We start from the raw sequence: 18,703 nt of genomic DNA on the forward strand, positions 1-18,703 counted from the left end.
CTTCCAAAACTTTTGTTGCTTGCCGCTTTACCGCTCCAACAAAATGGCGCCGTTGCCGGGGATTGGTGTTTCTATTGAATTCGCATTGCGATAGTTTCTTTATTTTTGAGTTTTGTGAATATCGTATATTTTGTGCATATTCTCATACTTGTATATTTTTGTATATTGATACATGTTTATATTTTCATACTTATACATGTTTGTGTGTTTGATTTTGTTCCTCTTCACTTTTGCTATTTAGCAAGGTGAAGTTGGCTAAACAAATTGAACTCGGATAGTTTGTAAATTCTAAATCTTCACTTTTCAATTTGTTTAGCCAATTAAGGATTTATTAAATATTGCGTTTTATGTATATTTGTGTTTTTACACATACTTGTGTATACTTTTGCTTTTGATTCGTTTGTTAAGTGTTTGGGCAGGTCTCTTTCTTTTGGTTGCGTTTGAGGCGAAAGCATTGGCGTGTCGCGGGGAAGTTACTTACCATTCGCGAAACAATAAAGGCGTCGAGCTTACGACGTAAAACAAGCGCTTGTTGGGAGGCACCCCAACGGTTTTGACTTTGGTAAATTCTATTAGTTGTGTAAAATGAGATGTGTAGGTGTTAAGTGGAGGCTACACCAGTTGTGTAGTCTTCTGGACTGGTTTTTGCTTTTCTGGTGTAGCGCGCGTCGCGCGCAAAGAGGGCGCGTCGCGCGCCGTTTAACTTTTGGCCTGTGAATTTTTAATGGTTCACTTGGCTATCCTTTTTCCCACTTACACCAAGGCTTTATAGTATAGTATTTTATAGTTTTATTTTTTAATTCTTTTGTTGTTGTTTAGATTCAAATTTTGGCCCGATCGCTTGAAGTAGCATTTGGTAATTCTCCAATTTTGATAGATTCAACATGCCGGTTGTGCGGTAATGATTGTTCAAATTTGTACGTAGCAAGGTACTCGTTTATCGCTTTCTATAACATAACATGTTTTTGAGACTTTTCATTTGTACAAATTTCATATTACTCATTCTTTTTGCATAACTTGCTCATGACTTGAATCACAATTAGTTTCCCCTTTTTACCATAAATGTGAGGTGGCTTTCCATTGTGTATATATGTGAGTGACCAACATTTCTTGTTTTAACTGGATATTAATATGTTTAATCTTTCATTTGTATTGATTTTGTGAATGCACGAAAGTGATCAAGGCACTTGTTGATTTTGAGCACAACTACCATAGCCAAATGTCAATTTACCTTGTGAGTGCGTGACCATTCGTAACCCCTTTGAGCCTTTTTATCATTGTCCATTTTGTTTTTGAACTTGAGACATAGTTCACATTTTTGATGGATTTTGATTATCGTTTTTCTTGAACCCTTAACTATGATGTTTAGTTGTATTTTTACCTTGCCTTAGAAAGTAGGGAGTATTCACTTTATGTTGTGGTTGAATTCAAGTTGGGGAGAGGATGTTTATCTACTTATTTTGTGATTGTTATGCGGTTGTGGATAGAAAAGATAAAGAAAAAAAAAAGTGAAAAAGAAAGAAAAGAAAAAGAAAGAAAAAAGAGAAAAAGTTTGAAAAAGAAAATAACAAAAAGAGTTTGGAATAAGAGTGTGCTAATAAGTATTGTGTTTGGTGTGAAACTTGTGATGAAGAGAAAAGTTAGATTGAAATTCCTTTGTTTGAAACTTTGTGGAGGTAATTACTCCCTTAGGTTTAGGCAAGTTTTTGTTTCGATTAGCTTTAGGACTTATCATTTGTTTGTTAACCGAGCCGCATTACAACCTTTAAAGCCCTTGTGATTCGTGCGGTTGCATTTTCAATACTATTTTTAGATGAATGCATAATTTTGTCTATTGTTTGCAAGATTGTTGGGTGTGTGTCATAGTCCTCACCTTTCGGTGTTTTTCATCTACCGATGAGTTTTTGCTAGGCGTGATTCGTGATTGAGCATGTTTTGTTTAGAATGTTTTTGTATGAATTTTTGTACTTAGGAATCGTTTCATTTTCATGTTGTCGTTGTAGGATAATGGTAAGTATTTACTTTGTTCGTACGTTTTTGTTTGAACCGTACAATTGTTTCGTTTTTCTAAACTTTGTTGATTCTTGATTCTTTGGATTTTCACTTTTGCGATTTGAGTGTTTGGCCTTGTTTGAGGACAAACAAATTCAAGTTGGGGAGAGTTGTTAAGTGCCAAAATGTAGTTATTTTGTGATTGTAAATAGTGGCACTTATCGATACTTTTTGTTAATAACGTTTGAATAATACCCCGTTTTGTGCATAAATACGTATACTTTGTGAATAGATATATTTTCATACACTTTTATACTTTTTGATAGTTTTCTACTCTTTTTGTAGGTATTCTTGCGTATTTGGAGCATGAGCAATAAAGTGTCGAAGACACGGCTTCAAACGCGCGATTTTGAGCGGCGGAATCAATTCATTCGGCGAATAAAGCTCAAAATCAAAGAATAATAAATCACCAATTTGGTTTATATGTTGTCATTGTTAGATAGGAAATTGAATAAGCTTTCCAACGCTTCGAACCGGGCGCAAATCGGAGTTACGGTTCTCAAGTTACGCCATTTTTACTAAAAGCTGATTTTTCAACTCAGCGAGTTGGGCGCGATGCGCGCTCCTGCGCGCGACGCGCGCTGTACCAGATCCAAAATTGCATAAATAGGCGGAAATCAGATTTTTTTAGGTTATGTTTTGGGTATTTTTGAACCCCAACTCATCCTAGGTCATTTTTGGGTAGATTTGGCTTGGAAACACCATTGGAGCTTGCAATCGGATGATCGGAGGTCGAATTTCTCATCGATTGGTGTTGAGAAACCAAGAAATGTTTGGTTCTTTTTCTTCTCTTCTCTTTGTATTTCTCTTTTGGTGAGTTTGTATGTAAATACTCTAAACCCATGGATGTTTGTTACTCTTTGTACTAGTTGTATAATATATTTGCTTTACAAATCTTAATGGGTATTTTCTTGATCTTTTTGCTTGAATGCTATGGATTTGTGTTGTTGTAGAAATAGACATCACAAATCTTGATTAGGGGGATATCTGTTAGCTTTTGATTCTAGACATAGGATTGGGGTTAACATCCACATAATATCCGAGTTTAATGCTTTTGTGTTGTTCGATCGGTGGAGACATCGTCGAAAGAGCAATATAGTTGAAATCTGTCGGTGTTGCAGAAATGGACATTGATGTGAGGGATATGTGGTGATTCTGATGAGTATTGTAGATTGAGTACGGCGGAGTGATAAATCTAAGTTTGTGAGGAGTAGTTTAGATTCAAGCCAGATAAGCTATTCTCTATCAAGAATGAATTTAGTTTTTGTTCAAATGTTATATTTTTACTTGTTTGCTTAAAACCCATTTTAACCCAAACTCAAGAACTAAGAATCCGTCGAACGGCAGTTCAGTAGCACCGATCTCTGTGGACACGATAAATTCCCGGATAAATACTTCCAAAACTTTTGTTGCTTGCCGCTTTACCGCTCCAACATATATTTAGATGCTAATATATAGATTTTGTGAAAAAAAATTTTAAATAACTAGGTTTGATAAAAAAAATACGAAAAAAACCATGTTTTCGGGGTATTTACCAAACTGTCTAGGTTTGGGATATCAGAATACTGAATGCGCCAAATGAAATGGCGTATAGGTGTAAATTTTGGGTGCATGCGCCAAATGAAATGGCATGCCCTAAAATCCCAAAGGTTTGCGCCAAATGGAATGGCGCATAAGTCTAGGGTTTTTCCCTAGAAGCCAAACCATTTGGCGCCTTAGTTCAAGGCCTTTTTTTTTAATTTTTTTTTCATTTTTTTTTAATTCATTTTACTGGAATATATTAAATTTAAAATTTTTTATTTATTTTATATGTTATGATATTTACAGAAATAAATTTGAAAAATATTTTTTTCGCCTTAAAAATGTAATGCAGAAAACGAAAATCAAAATTGTAACATCGATTACAATATAATTTAGAAACTAAACATCGATTACAATATAATTTAAAAACTAAACATCGGTTACAATTAATTTCAGAAATGATACCAAAGATTAATGAAAAATACAACAAAATGATCAATGACGTCCATCACCAAGATAGCCATCCGTTCCGCAACCTGGTCTTGTAATGACACGTTTACCGCGATCGTTGATTCCGCCGCGAATATTGACACCGCCTCTTGCCCTAGCTCTACCCCTACCCCTGCCCCTTTGTGCTTCTTGTTGGGTTTGTGTCACGGGGGCTGGTACTGGGATGTCGCGTGGATCGCTGTCTATGAATTCGTCGACGCCCCCATAATTATCCGGAAAACCGCTGTTGTAAAGTCGGCTACCCATTCCCTCAAATGTGTTTATTCGTGGTGGTGGAGTGGGGTGGGAAAAGACTTCCGGTTCATAGCATCCCGCAGCACTAGAACTACCTTGGTTAAAGCCGAATTGGTTTGTAGGTGTTGCATAGCCGGAGGGGCGCCACGGTAAGAGGATTCACCATGAGGACCATCGTCGGGACTAAGATGAAGGCTAGATGAACCGGGAGTTAGGTTTTGGCCGAATCCCCTTGAGGACCCAGCAAATGTTGCAAATTCGAATGGTTGTGAGTGGGTCTGATATTGGTCCGAGGAAGGATGGCGGTCTTCATACCCTTGTAATGGTTGAGATTGGGATTGGAACATATTTGATTGGCGGATGTTGCGTGCGGAACGGGATGGAGTACTGAAAATATTTTGTTGTTGTTGCTGGAGTTGTTGTTGTTCCTGGAGTTGTTGTTGTTGTTGCTGTTGTAGGAGTTGTTGTTGGCGTTGTTGTAGGCGTTGTTGTTGTCGTTGCTGTTGTCGTTGTTGTTGCCGGAGTTGTTGTTGTTGTTCTTGTTGTTGTTGTTGTGGTTCTTCTTCCGGTTGTTGTTGTTGTGGCAAGATATAGTTCTGTGCACGGGGATCAATTAAATAGAACGGAGCTGCAAGAAACAAGTTAGGGGTTGTGGCTGTACGATACCAACTCATGTATTCAGGAGAAGGTTTCATTTCATGGTCACTAACGGGGAAGTTTAGGACATACTGGCGACGGTTCTTCCACATCTGGCGCTGATCGGGTGCAAAATCCTTCCAGTGTTGGTGTGTCCATTAATGGTTAACTCTTTTTAGGTGCCACACTCCCAAGTCAACAGGAGGGTCGGGTATCCGTTGACGCATCCCAAACTGAAGCATCACCCGGTCACTTTGATGCATTTCTATTATGTTGTACCAGATTAAGCAACACTTTGTCGTCCAAATTTCTGCATCCTGAGCTCTAGGCTCATACTCGCACTCGAGATATGGTCGCCATATGAACTGCATGCATGAGAGTTATACATTACTGCCGGAAAAATTATTTATGGAAAATACTTAAAAAAAAAGAAGAAAAGAATTAGAGATAATACCTGATGGTGTCCAAGGTGATCAATTAGCGCGCGGTACATTGTGATATTTGACCGCGGATTAAGTGTGAAGTCCATTTTTTTCACACAATATCTACAACGAAAATATAATGATTTAGTTAGAATGGAGTAGAATGTGTAAGGAGAAAATGGTATACTAAAAACTTACCTCAAGGCATACGGAAAGTCCCAACTTCCGTTGTTAACCGGGGCCAGTATGGGCATCCTCCACCACCCCCACACCTGCACCAACAGGGCGCATCCATAGAATGTGCAGGACTTAGCAACCGCGTTTTTGCATAGTGACTGGTACACGGTAGCCAGAACCGCAGACCCCCAGCTGTACAGACCAACTCTACTAAAATCCATTAGCAAACGAAGATACATAAAGTTAACCGTGTTACCAGTGCTATCTGGGAACAAAACGTTTCCAATAAGCAACAGTACGTAACACCTAGTTTTCTGCAGTATGGTCTCTTGGGGAGACGCATCATTCAAGTGAAATTTTTTATAATAATCCTTTAACCTCTCGAGGTTAACACCTTGCCCCCTAGCACCAACGGCTCCTTCTATCAAGTCTATCCCAATTGCCTCATGGCATAAGCAATTCGCCTGCATAACACAACCATTAATTGCCTTACCATCAACAGGAAGGCCAAGTAGCATATGAACATCTTCAAGGGTGATGGTGCACTCCCCTGTTGGAAGATGGAAGGTGTGTGTCTCTGGCCTCCAGCGTTCTAGCAAAGCAAGAACAAACTTGTGGTCAATAGAAGACTCGGCGATCCTGCTAATCGGACCGAAACCAGCAACGTTCAGGTATGGTATAATGCGGTCGTCCGGAGCGATGGTAGCGTGACTACGAGTGCGAAAACGTTGAACGTTCTGAAAAGAGTAAGCATGCCCAAAAAAATTAGTTAGTTTATCAGGGACAGTTGCATGAATTTAAAGTAATACTAATACACTTACGTAGGTAGCGATGTTCTGGGGGGTTCCTCTGTGTGTTTCGCCCATGGTTAGGAGAGACATGGTTGAAGGCTGAAAATTCGTAAGCTGATTGCAAAAGGATTGTTCTAAGAGTAGATGAGTGATAATGGTGATGTATCTCCAGAATTCCAAGTGCTTTATATATTGATGAGGAAAAAAATGGTAACATCATGCATGCTTGACATGTCAACACAGCCATAAGTGTTTGGTGTTGCTTCTGCAGGATGTGTTGGCATGCATGCAGTCAAACTTTCGGTGACAAGGCATGGTGGGATGCATGCAGCTCAGGTCTAGGTGACAGCTCGGGTAGCATGCATGCAGGAGTAGGAGGAATCCTGGCAGGAATCTGATCAGGAATCTTATCAGAAATTTTTGCAGTCGCATGCTTGTTAACAGTAACTCCATGCTGGTTTACAGTAACTCCTGGAATCGTTTCAGCACTTGCAGGTGGGGACCATGTGGGGCCAGGTGGTGGTCCACACCAACAAGGGATGCGCCAAATCAAATGGCTTTTTTTTTTTAAATCCTTCTAATGCGCCATTTCATTTGGCGACTTACTGAAGAGAAAAAGCACTAATGCGCCAAATCAAATGGCGCATTAGAAGGAAACTTTTTTTTTTCAAAATTAGGGTTTTCGTATCACAATTAGGGTTTTGGTTATCTTACCTACGTGGTCTTCCTAGAAGAAACCCTAATGAGGAAATGAGGCTACGGCAAGAAGTCTATGCCTCTATAAATTAGGGTTTCTTGCGCACTGGTACCCACACTGAAAAATGAGAACTCGAATTAGGCCAGATGGGTCGCACCGGACTTCTGAGCCTCCACCTCCTGTTAGGCGTCTGAATTATCAACCGGACGTTCGTAGAAGGAACGGATACGTTATCTTCTCGGCAGTCAAACCTCCCATGCAAGTGATGTTTTGGAATATCCAAACCATGGATCAGCTTAAGAGAAACATCCTCAGGTTTATGGACGGAGAGTTCAGTCCAGGTGAACAAATCCGATCTATCAAGAGACTTCGAACAAGGGGAGGTGTTTTTCTCGAAAGGCAGCGTTGGTGGGAGACTATGGAAGACGACATCCAATGCACTCTAATGATGGAGGACAGAGAAGACATTGTTTTAACCGTTGTTATATCCTAGGCGCTACAGTTTCTATATCATTTCAGTAACTTCGGTACCGTTCAATTAAATGCTCTTAGCATATCTGTACCTTTCAATTAAATGTTGTTAACATATTTCAATGAAATGATATTTTATTGTTACAAAGTTTCCAATTATTATTTAAGTTATTAATAATTAACAATAAAATTTCCCTCTGCCTTGCACCCGCTATAAATAGAAGTGTGCGTGTGGAGTTGAAGTACTAACTCTTCTTTCAATCATAGTGTAAACACTTAAAAATGAACTCTGTTTGGGCTGTGGTCTTCTTTGAGGAAGGTAGTCACATGCGGGTTTGCCTTAACCCTCACTGGAATTTCCAGAGAATTGTTAGAGCCATCAACACTGGGTTTCGTCAACTAGATGGTCCAACCAGAAAAGTTAAACAGCTAGATTACCGATGTCCATACATTACGTTGACGGATAATAACCCTGAAGGCACGTACATGTATTATTGGGATCGTGTGAAAGACGATGTGTACGTGGATCTAATGTTTTGGACACACAGTGGAGAAGTTAACCGAGGCGTTGAAGATCCCCTTGTTATTGCAGTGACACTTGAGTAGTTTAGATTAACTGTTGTTTTATTTGTTGCAAAGAGTGAGCGTGTACTACCAGTTGTTCTGTGTTCTTTTCTCTTCTTTTCTATTCTGCAACTTAACATCGTGATTTACCGATGGTTTTGTGTTGTCAACGCAGGGTCATTGAATTAAAATAAATGTGGTTGTTGTGTTAGTTGTTTTCGTCTGGACAATATTTACCCTAGCGGACGTGTACAATAATTAACATACATATAATTGGTAATTTATATACGTAATTATTAACTATATTTATAATTAGTAATATATATTATTAAAATACATATAATTAATAATTACAATATTTATATTTATTAAATAAAATATATATACGTAATTATTAGTTATATATAAACAGACCTAGATCAGTGTGTCTGTCTTTTGTAATCAATTCGGAATCTGGTGGCAGACATAGATCAGTGTGTCTGTCTTGTATAATCAATTCGGAATCTGGTGGCAGACCTAGATCAGTGTGTCTATCTTTTACAATCAATACGGAATCCTGTTGCAGACCTAGATCAGTGTGCCTGTCTTTTATAATCAATTCGGAAGATAGTGGCAGACCTATACTAGTGGGTCTGTAAGAACCACCATATATTAACATATATATATATATATATATATAATAATATATATATATATATATATATATATATATATGCATATATATATATATATATATATATATATATATATATATATATATATAAATAAATATTTATATATGCATAAATATATATTTATATATATATATATATATATATATATATATATATATATATATATATATATATATATATATATATAAATATTTATTGCAGAACTAGCTGCCAGATAGGGTTGCATGCATGCTCTGCCTAGGGGAATCGTTACAGGAATCTTATCAGGAATCCTTTCAGACGCGTGATGGGGTACAGGACATAGATCAGCGTGTCTATGTGTTAAGATAATGCAAGGACATAAGAAGCACAATTTATAAGACATTCAATATATACTAAACATTACAACTCACACCAACAATTTTACCTAATCTGACTTGAGCTTACAACACCCACACACTTTCCCCTCCAAAAATGACTTCATCAACCCAGTATCTTGTCCATGCCCATCTAAACGGTGAGACCTACTCTCATGAGATAGCCGGTTTTGTGATGAGAAACACTCAGGTTGTACCATTGTTGTTGAGCAAAAGAGCAACATTTTCGTACTTCATTCAGCGACTATACTCTAAGATTGCAATGGGTCCTATTGCTAGCGTTTTTTACCAATGTCCCAATTTCAATGAAGACAACACCGTCAAGTTTTACGAGATGGAAATTGCCAATGACGAAGACTTGCAAGATATGTTTACCACCCACGAATACTCTGGGTTGGATTCCATCGAGCTGTACGTTACTCTTCAGGTTGAGACACAAGAAACTAATGTTGTCCAGTCACAAGTTATTGACCCACCAGTCAACGAGCAAGACGAGGTTGACGTCATTGACGAGGAAGAAGACGATCTGGAAACTGAATTTGACGACATGGTCAAAGAGGAATCCGACGACGAGCAGCAAACGTTGGTGCCTCCAGCTCATGCGTACGCACCTCCAGCACATATGAGTAACTTGAACCTCCAAGGTGACGAACCATCATCTGACATCTTCTTCACACCCTACATCCAAAATGACGAAGAATTAAAGGAAGGAGACAAGTTTCCTTCTAAGGAGGCATGTCTGAGAAGAATAAAAAAATGGCACATGGCGAACAACGTTGATTTTGAAGTAGACCGTTCAAACCTGGAACGGTATGTAATCACTTGTAAAAATCCAGAGTGCGGGTTCAGACTGTTGGCCTCTTATAGGAAGAGAAGTAATGCATGGAAAATAGGGTCGATTACGCAGAAACACACGTGTGTCAACCCTAACAATTCCCAGGATCATACAAAACTCAGTGCCGATCTTATATGTCAGGAGATCTTGCCTCTCATAAGCTCTGATCCGTCTCAGAAGGTTAAAAATATAATATCACACATCGTTACAACCTTCAACTACACTCCATCTTACAGAAAGGCGTGGGTTGCAAAAACAAAGGCAATTGAGACAGTCTACGGCAACTGGGAGGGAGTCATACAAAATTCTTCCCCGATACCTGAATGCGCTACATAGTTACGCACCTGGCACTGTTACTATTCTAGAGACACTGCCCGCGCATGCTCCGGATGGAAACCCTGTCCAAGGAAACGGAATATTCCATCGGCTTTTTTGGGCGTTCAAACCTTGCGTCCGAGGTTTTGCACACTGTAAACCCATACTTCAAATTGATGGGACATGGTTATACGGCAAATACAAAGGAACCATGCTGATGGCGGTTGCACAAGACGGGAACAACAACATATTTCCAGTGGCATTTGCTATCGTCGAAGGTGAAACAGCGGCGGCTTGGAGTTTCTTTCTAAGGAACCTCCGAGAACATGTTGCTCCCCAGCCTGACATATGTTTAATCTCTGATAGGCACGCTTCCATAGAGAGTGCTTACAATAATCCAGCGAACGGATGGCATGACCCCCCTTCAAAACACGTCTACTGTATTCGCCACATCGCCCAAAACTTCATGCGGGAGATCAAGGACAGACATCTAAGAAAGGCCCTAGTCAATGCTGGTTATGCATTGACCCAACCCACATTCCAACATTATCGGAGTGAGATTGTAATGACAAATCCAGAGGCAGGTACTTGGGTAGATAATCTTTCCAGGGACAAATGGACAAGGGCTTACGACAATGGCGTGCGATGGGGCCATATGACAACCAATCTCGTGGAATCCATGAATGGCGTTTTCAAAGGCATTCGTAACCTTCCAATCACAGCACTGGTGGAAGCCACATACTTTAGGATGGCTTCACTCTTCTCAACAAGAGGCAGGAGATGGGGTGATGTTAGGCAAGCTGGTCAACTATTAAGCGATAGTTGCATGAAATTTATGCAACAGCAATCGGCAAAAGCGAACACTCATCAAGTGACTTCTTTCGACCGATTCAATCGCACGTTCAGTGTGCGCGAGACAATTGACCACAATGACGGACTGCCAAGGCAACAATATAGGGTTCTTCTTGACGAAGATTGGTGCGACTGTGGAAGGTTTCAAGCTTTTCGTATGCCATGCTCACACGTCATAGCTGCATGTGCGTATACCCACCGCGACGCTATATCACTACTGTCTCCGATTTACAAGACTCAGACATTGCTCAGAGTTTACAGTGTTGCGTTTCCTGTGGTGGCCAAGGAGGATTACTGGCCTGAGTATGATGGAGAGGTAGTTTGGCACAACGACGCAATGCGGCGAAAGAAAAAAGGGCGTCCCAATAGTACACGGATTAGAACCGAAATGGACGTCCGCGACAAAATGGAACGAAAATGCAGCATTTGCCGTCAGGTGGGGCACAATATAAAAAGATGCCCTAATCGTGGCTCGACAGCGTCGCAAGTTTAGTATAATCTGTATTTTTTTTAATGCAATGTATCAGTTTCGCTTACCAACTCTTGTAACCGTTCATCGGTCTTTCATCAATAAATTGAGCTTTAGTAAAAAACCGATATCGATAACGCATACATTATAGAGGGTTACTAAAAATTTTACGAACTCGATTTCTCAGACGTTTTTACGAAAATAAAAGACCGGAATAAAAAACGGTGCGCGAAAATACCCAAAGGGGTTTTTTTTTTTAAAAAAAAATAACCCAACACATAGGAGCCATATGAAATGGCGCCTATGTGTGGGAACCTATACCCATGCGCCATTTGAAATGGCTTGCCCTAATTTTCCCTTCTCATGCGCCAAATGATTTGGCATGCAACACATGTATGCGCCATTTCATTTGGCGCATCCATTTCCCTGGGGACCCAAACCTAGACAGTTTGGTAATTACCCTGAAAACATGGTTTTTTTCGTATTTTTTTTATTAAACCTAGTTATTTAAATTTTTTTTTTTCACAAGTACAAGTGTAAAAAAAGAGTGGACATCAATCATTTTCCATAAATTTATGGTGGAGTTGGCAAAGTGGGATAAAACCCAATCGATAAACAAAATTTATAGGTCGTGAATATTCATTTCATCATTGATCGAATTTAAACTTAACGTAAAACACCAAGTGCATTTGTAACCTAATTATATCGTGGATCTGAATTTTTTTGACTGCATGAAATAGAAAGCAAAAGCTAAATAAAAGCATACTTAATTAAATATTGTGGAAATTATTGCACTTCGTTAAATAAAACTTTTATATTTCAGAGTTCATAGAGCTATGCCAAATTACACGTAGAAATCGGAATCTCTAGAGCAAATAGAAAACTTGTTGAAATTGAAACACAACTGGTTTTTCTTCACTAAAATAAAACACACATGATGCATGCAATCATCCATCTTACATGTTTTCATTATTTGATACACACCAACTCCTATTTATTATACACTCTAAGATTTTCTTTTATTTATTAATCACTTCATTAATGCATTTCCTTAATTAATCACCACCACCTTCCCCATAACCACCACCATGACCATAACCTTCACCATAACCGGAGCCCTCCCCAGAGCCTCCACCACCACCACCGCCGCCTCCTCCACCACCACCACCTCTACCACGACTTCTGCCTGATCCTGATCCAGCTCGAGATCCTGCATACGAGCCTGCTTCAGAGCCTGCACCAGATCCCGAACCAGAACTAGAAGACGAAGATGACGATGAACTTGAAGAAGAACTAGAACCAGAGCCAGAACCTGCTCCGGCTCCGGATCCAGAGCCACTACCACCTCCAATTCCCAAACCTACTCCTGCTCCAAGTCCAATTCCTAACCCACCAAGGTCCAAACCCAAATCCTTCCTCGCCACTCTACTTTCAGATTCAATAACTGACATCAAAACAAGCATTACAAGTAAACTACACGACCAACGTGCAGCCATTATTGTAGCTTCTTTAAGTATTAAGGATATTGAACTATATAATATAGAATAGATTGAGCAAACTTTTGAGGGTATATTATATAGTGTAGTTTTTGATGTTGGCTACTATGAAGAAGTTTAGGGTATTTATAAATGCTGAATGCTATGGTTAATGGCATGGAATGAAATTAAGTTGTAGAGTATTGTGTTGGTGCAAACGTGCTTATAGATTATTTTAAGTTTGAGGTTAGAAAGTGGAGAGAACATACTGGCGTGGCATTTTGGAGATGGATTGACAAAAACTTGTGGCTGATGAAGTGCCTTGCAGTTGTACATATTGTTGGCAAGATTTCAAGACATATACCAATAAAATGCCGACCCATACTATGGCCACTCACTAAGCATAGTGGAGTATGAAAAGCTGTTTATTGACTATGCATGCAATGGTATGATAGTAAGCATTGATACAAAGTACAAACTCCAAGAACAAATATATTAACACTTATAGGTGAGGGCAGTATGGAATTTGTTAATCCACGAAAGTTTGCTTTTTGTTTTTCCATGAGTAGTGGTTTCGTGCCACTTTCAATCTCCTAATTTTTGTATAAGGTAGTGGTATTAATTTCATTAACTTTTTCTTGTATGATCACCAATTTCCACTTTAATTATTATACCTAGTATTTATCCTTATAGAAGGTTCAAGAAAGCTTTTGTTTACTCATGTTAGTGATTTTGTTTGAGGTAGTAAAATAGATGCGCTCAAGTATTACACTTAGTGTGAGGTTCTAAAATAGTGCATACATTGTAGTTTCTAAAAGGAATCCTCATATAACTTATATTATTTCGGGTAGATTGTTAATTTTTATGTTACTAAATAAAAATATCGTCCTTTTGACAATATATATATATATATATATATATATATATATATATATATATATATATATATATATATATATATATATATATATATATATATATATATATATATATATATATATATATATATATATATATATATATATATATATATATATATATATATATATATATATATATATATATATATATATATATATATATATATATATATATGGAGTGTATCAAGTAGGAGGGTTTTTAAATAAGAGATAAGAGGGTTTAATGCTAACCATTGGATTAATCAAGAGAGAGAAATTAATTATATTAATATTTTAATAAATACTTTAATTCTCTCTCTTGATTAATCTAATGATTAGCATTGAATTCTCTTATCTCTTATTTAAAAATTCCTACTTGATACATCCCTATATATATATATATATATATATATATATATATATATATATATATATATATATTGAGCATATCAAGTGAGAGCATTTTTAAACGAGAGGATGAGAGGAATAAATATCAACCTTTAGATTCATTAAGAAAGAGAAATTAATATATTAACATTCTCTCTCTTGATGAATCTAAAGGTTGATATTTATTCCTCTCATCTCTCATTTAAAAATGCTCTCACTTGATATGCTCCCTATATATATATATATATATATATATATATATATATATATATATATATATATATATATATATATATATATATATATATATAAGGCATGATCCATTGACACCAGGTGTAAGTCGAATAGACTTACATCAAATCTCAAACGTTAATAACATTCGGTCAAACAGTCATATTAAATGATATTAAAAAATATAAAAATATATATGGGCCTATTATTTTTCCTAAAAAAATAGATTATTTATAAGACCATTTGATCGAATGCTATTAACGGTTGAGATTTGGTATAGGTCTTTTAGACTTACATCTGATGTCAACGGATCTTGCCCCTCTTTCTCTCTCTTTCTCTCTCTCTTTCTCTCTCTCTCTCTCTCTCTCTCTCTCTCTCTCTCTCTCTCCCTCTCTCTCTCTCTCTCTCTCTCTCTCTATATATATATATATATATATATATATATATATATATATATATATATATGTATGTATGTATAATGTGTCAAACCTTAAATTTGACATCAAATCTCACTCCTCTATTATTATTAATTCAATGGCTAAGATAAATTTCTGTAAAATACTCACGTGTTATTGTTTTTAAGTGAATATATCTTAACCTTTAGATTAATAATAATAAACAGGTAGAATTTGATGACATGATACTTTGGTGTCAATTTATCTTCTTACCATCTGTTGTTATTGTCTGTAACCCTTTTATATGGATTGTAACTTAGATTATAATGGTATGGTTTAAAATATACATGTTGATTAAGTCTCACATCACTCACTACGCCAAACAAGTAAAAAGACAGCGCTTTTTTTTGGCTTTAGGCAGCGCTTTAAAGCGCTGTCTATTCCACCACTGCTGTAGGTAAAGGCAGCGCTTTTTTTAACCTTGAAAGCGCTGCTAAAGGCCCCCTTTAGCCAACACTTTTACTTAGAAAGCGCTGCTAAAGGCCCCCTTTACGCAGCGCTTTTACTTAGAAAGCGCTGCTAAAGGCCCCCTTTAGGCAGCGCTTTTCTGAATTTTTTTTAAAGAAAAAGCCTCTTTAGGCGCTGCTAAAGGCCACCTTTAGCCAGCGTTTTTTTCTGAAAGCGCTGCTAAAGGCACCCTTTAGGCAGCGCTTCTCTTTTAAAGCGCTGTCTATTCCCAACTTTATGCAGCGCTTTCATATAAGATAAATTTTTACCAGAATTTTTGGCCATATTTTGCACCAGATTTTCACCATATTTGACATCAGATTTGATAGTTTTAATATATAAAACAACAACTTGAAAAATTATACATATATATCACCAAATTTGCATATACAAAAAATCTACATATATATAATTAATGATATATACAACAACTTGAAAATTCTAAAATGCTAAATTGATGTTAAATCTACATATTACTATCTTCGAGAATTTCTAAAAAAATAAAACAATGAACTTGTTAGCTCTATCTTCTACATCAGCACCTTTAAGTTGTATTTTGCCAAATTATGTGATTGTGCTTTTGTGTCAACTTCCATTTGTTTGCCAAATTTTGTTGTCAACAGCAGTCCCTGGAAAATCAGAAAGAGGTTGTCAACTATACATGAAACCAATGCTTTATATAAAATAATGGAACCATGACACATTTCAGAACAACCATTACATTCATCACATGAAATCAAAAGAAATGAAGGAGGATTAGTAACATCAAGAAAAATCAAGGAAATATAAACTTGAACAAAGGGCATATTTGACAAAGCTCATCATTATTCAAAACTATTTTATAAGCCATCCTGGAGATCCAGGAGAGCTTATGGAAATAAGCTGAAACAAACTTATAGACATATCATAAGGTGTTTCCATGAACTTTATAAAACTGTCTCACAAGTGTTTTATGTCAGTAGATAGATAGGCTTAAATGATTTAATCCAAGCATTTCCCGAGTTTAAATTCGAACCTGCATTGAAGGCATATAATATGCAGTCTCCATTCCATTTTTCACCTGCGATTTCATCAAGAAACTCGACATCAAACTATACCAATTCACATCGAGCAAACTGCCTAGAGTAGGCATGCCTCCATTTTAGCATATTCTCTCCTATTCCCGGACCAGGTTTCAGCCCTCCGCTGAAACCAAGAAAAAAACAAAGGACCAAGAGCACTGACAAAAGAAAGAATAAAAAAAAGAAAGAAAGAAAACAAACACATTGCTAGAGGCATAACCCTCATCATTCCACCATAATGATCGAGGTTAAATCCTAACCTCGAGCCAACAATACATCCAGATTACTGGAATGGGCACCGGACGAAGAATCCAATTGAGTAGCTATTCTCATAGTTCTGTTACCGTGATTTCTAATTTCTTCCCTAAATGGATGTCCATGGTTAGTTACCTGATGTAAATGAAGCATAGCAATCATACTAACAGCAACCAAAGCAGCATTGCCCACTATTCCACCCATATGATCCAACCCGAAAGATTTCTTCACAAAATTGAAACTCGAGACAAAAGCACTAATGAGTATATTAGATCTCTTCCCTTTATCAGCTACAAAATTCTCAGCTGTACATTTTGGTTGTCCAAAAACTTCAGGTGAAATAAGGCCGCTTGCATCCTGTACATCTCCAACAAAAGCAAGAGCTTCTTCAATGACTTTATATTTTTTTACCACGGTGTTCCGACAGTCTCATTGCAAGAACAATTCTACTCTGTTCCAAACGAGCAATTGCAGCATCTCTTTCAACACGCTGCTGTGTCTGAATGGTCTACATATCAAACAGAATGAAATTATAATTTAGAACAAAACCATATTCAAAAAACAAACAAGGTGGGGCCGAAAAATTCATGATAAGGAAATCAAGCATATAATTAACTGATTAATAAACCTTCTCAAGTTCCAGAAGAAACTAAAGGACAAACAATGTCTACAACCTATATATATATATATATATATATATATATATATATATATATATATATATATATATATATATTGTCGGCTCATTTTATGCATTAAACATCTTAACCATCACATAAACCAAATAATAGACCTTTACATTTTACTCATTAAATCATACTTATCCCTGTTATACAAACCTTCCTTTCCATGGAACATTATTTATATTCATTACCTTTAACAACAATTGGGCCATTCTTTATGAATACAAAGGCTATATTTCATCCTCACCGTCAAATGTTAATCTTGTAACAATAGTATTCTCATTGAGATGGAATTGTACTACATTGGTATTTGACTTCTATTATCATTATAAATAGCACTAACAGGTACATAGCATAATTAGGATTACCAATTGCAGCACAATAACATTGTTGCGGCAGGGCCCCTGGCGATACAGCGCCCTCCATTGTGTTGCAGTTCACAGGAGTCAGTTGCAGCCATTTTTGTGGTCTTCAAGATTCTCGAGCGCGGTCCTTATAGCATTAAGACTCTTCGCTTCACGAACAGGGTCATCGCCATCTTCACTCTGCGGCCGAAAATCCTTCACGAAAACAAAACCGGCACTGTCGCGTGTCGTTTCGGTGGCAACCGCGTCATTTTTAACGTGAGAGGAATTCGTGATATTCTTCAAGACAGCATTCAAAATATACTCTACTGGTTTCAAGAAAACACTAGAGATAACAAAATGTTTCCAACAAACGTATCACTTCAGTTATTATTAATCTATCATTGTCAACAATGAACACGCATTAGAACTCATGAACACAAACATTGAAATAGATATAGATTAACATCGCAAAGGCATCCACACAAACATTAAGACTATAGTTTATCATTCAAGATTCGAGAATCATTGTAATCCTATCATATCAATATCACTAACCATGATAAATAAAAATGAAACAACTCCAAGATGAGCACTGAGAAGCAACCTATAATCCGTCAAACCTAGGTGAAGGCATACATGTGGCTCATTGTCAGATTCACCTCCAGTGTGCAGAACATGCCCCTCCATACTGTGATATTTTCAACAAAAAAGATACACACACTATTAGTCAGAGCATCAAACTCAAACCTTACTAAAATAAATCATCTATTATACACCAAACCATGGAAATTCGAAATATGACAATGACACTGACACGTGTCGGCATTATTTTTTTTCAGAGGATTTTGGTGCTGTATATTTTTATACATTTTTTCCATTTAAATATC

At 37.1% G+C, this 18,703-nt stretch overlaps 1 protein-coding gene and 1 pseudogene across 1 annotated transcript; both read right to left on the reverse strand.

The window, feature by feature from the left end:
* Positions 1–12,361: 12,361 nt before the first annotated feature.
* Positions 12,362–13,308, reverse strand: LOC131655535 (putative glycine-rich cell wall structural protein 1). The gene has a single exon (XM_058925387.1). It carries the CDS (start codon positions 13,070–13,072, stop codon positions 12,632–12,634), a length of 441 nt encoding a protein of 146 aa, XP_058781370.1. The 5' UTR covers positions 13,073–13,308; the 3' UTR covers positions 12,362–12,631.
* A 2,570-nt stretch (positions 13,309–15,878) lies between these two features.
* LOC131657946 (plastid division protein PDV1-like) lies at positions 15,879–18,191 on the reverse strand (annotated as a pseudogene).
* Positions 18,192–18,703: the final 512 nt, after the last annotated feature.

Source organism: Vicia villosa, linkage group LG3 (genome assembly GCF_029867415.1).
Source record: "Vicia villosa cultivar HV-30 ecotype Madison, WI linkage group LG3, Vvil1.0, whole genome shotgun sequence".
Taxonomy (NCBI): Eukaryota; Viridiplantae; Streptophyta; class Magnoliopsida; order Fabales; family Fabaceae; genus Vicia; species Vicia villosa.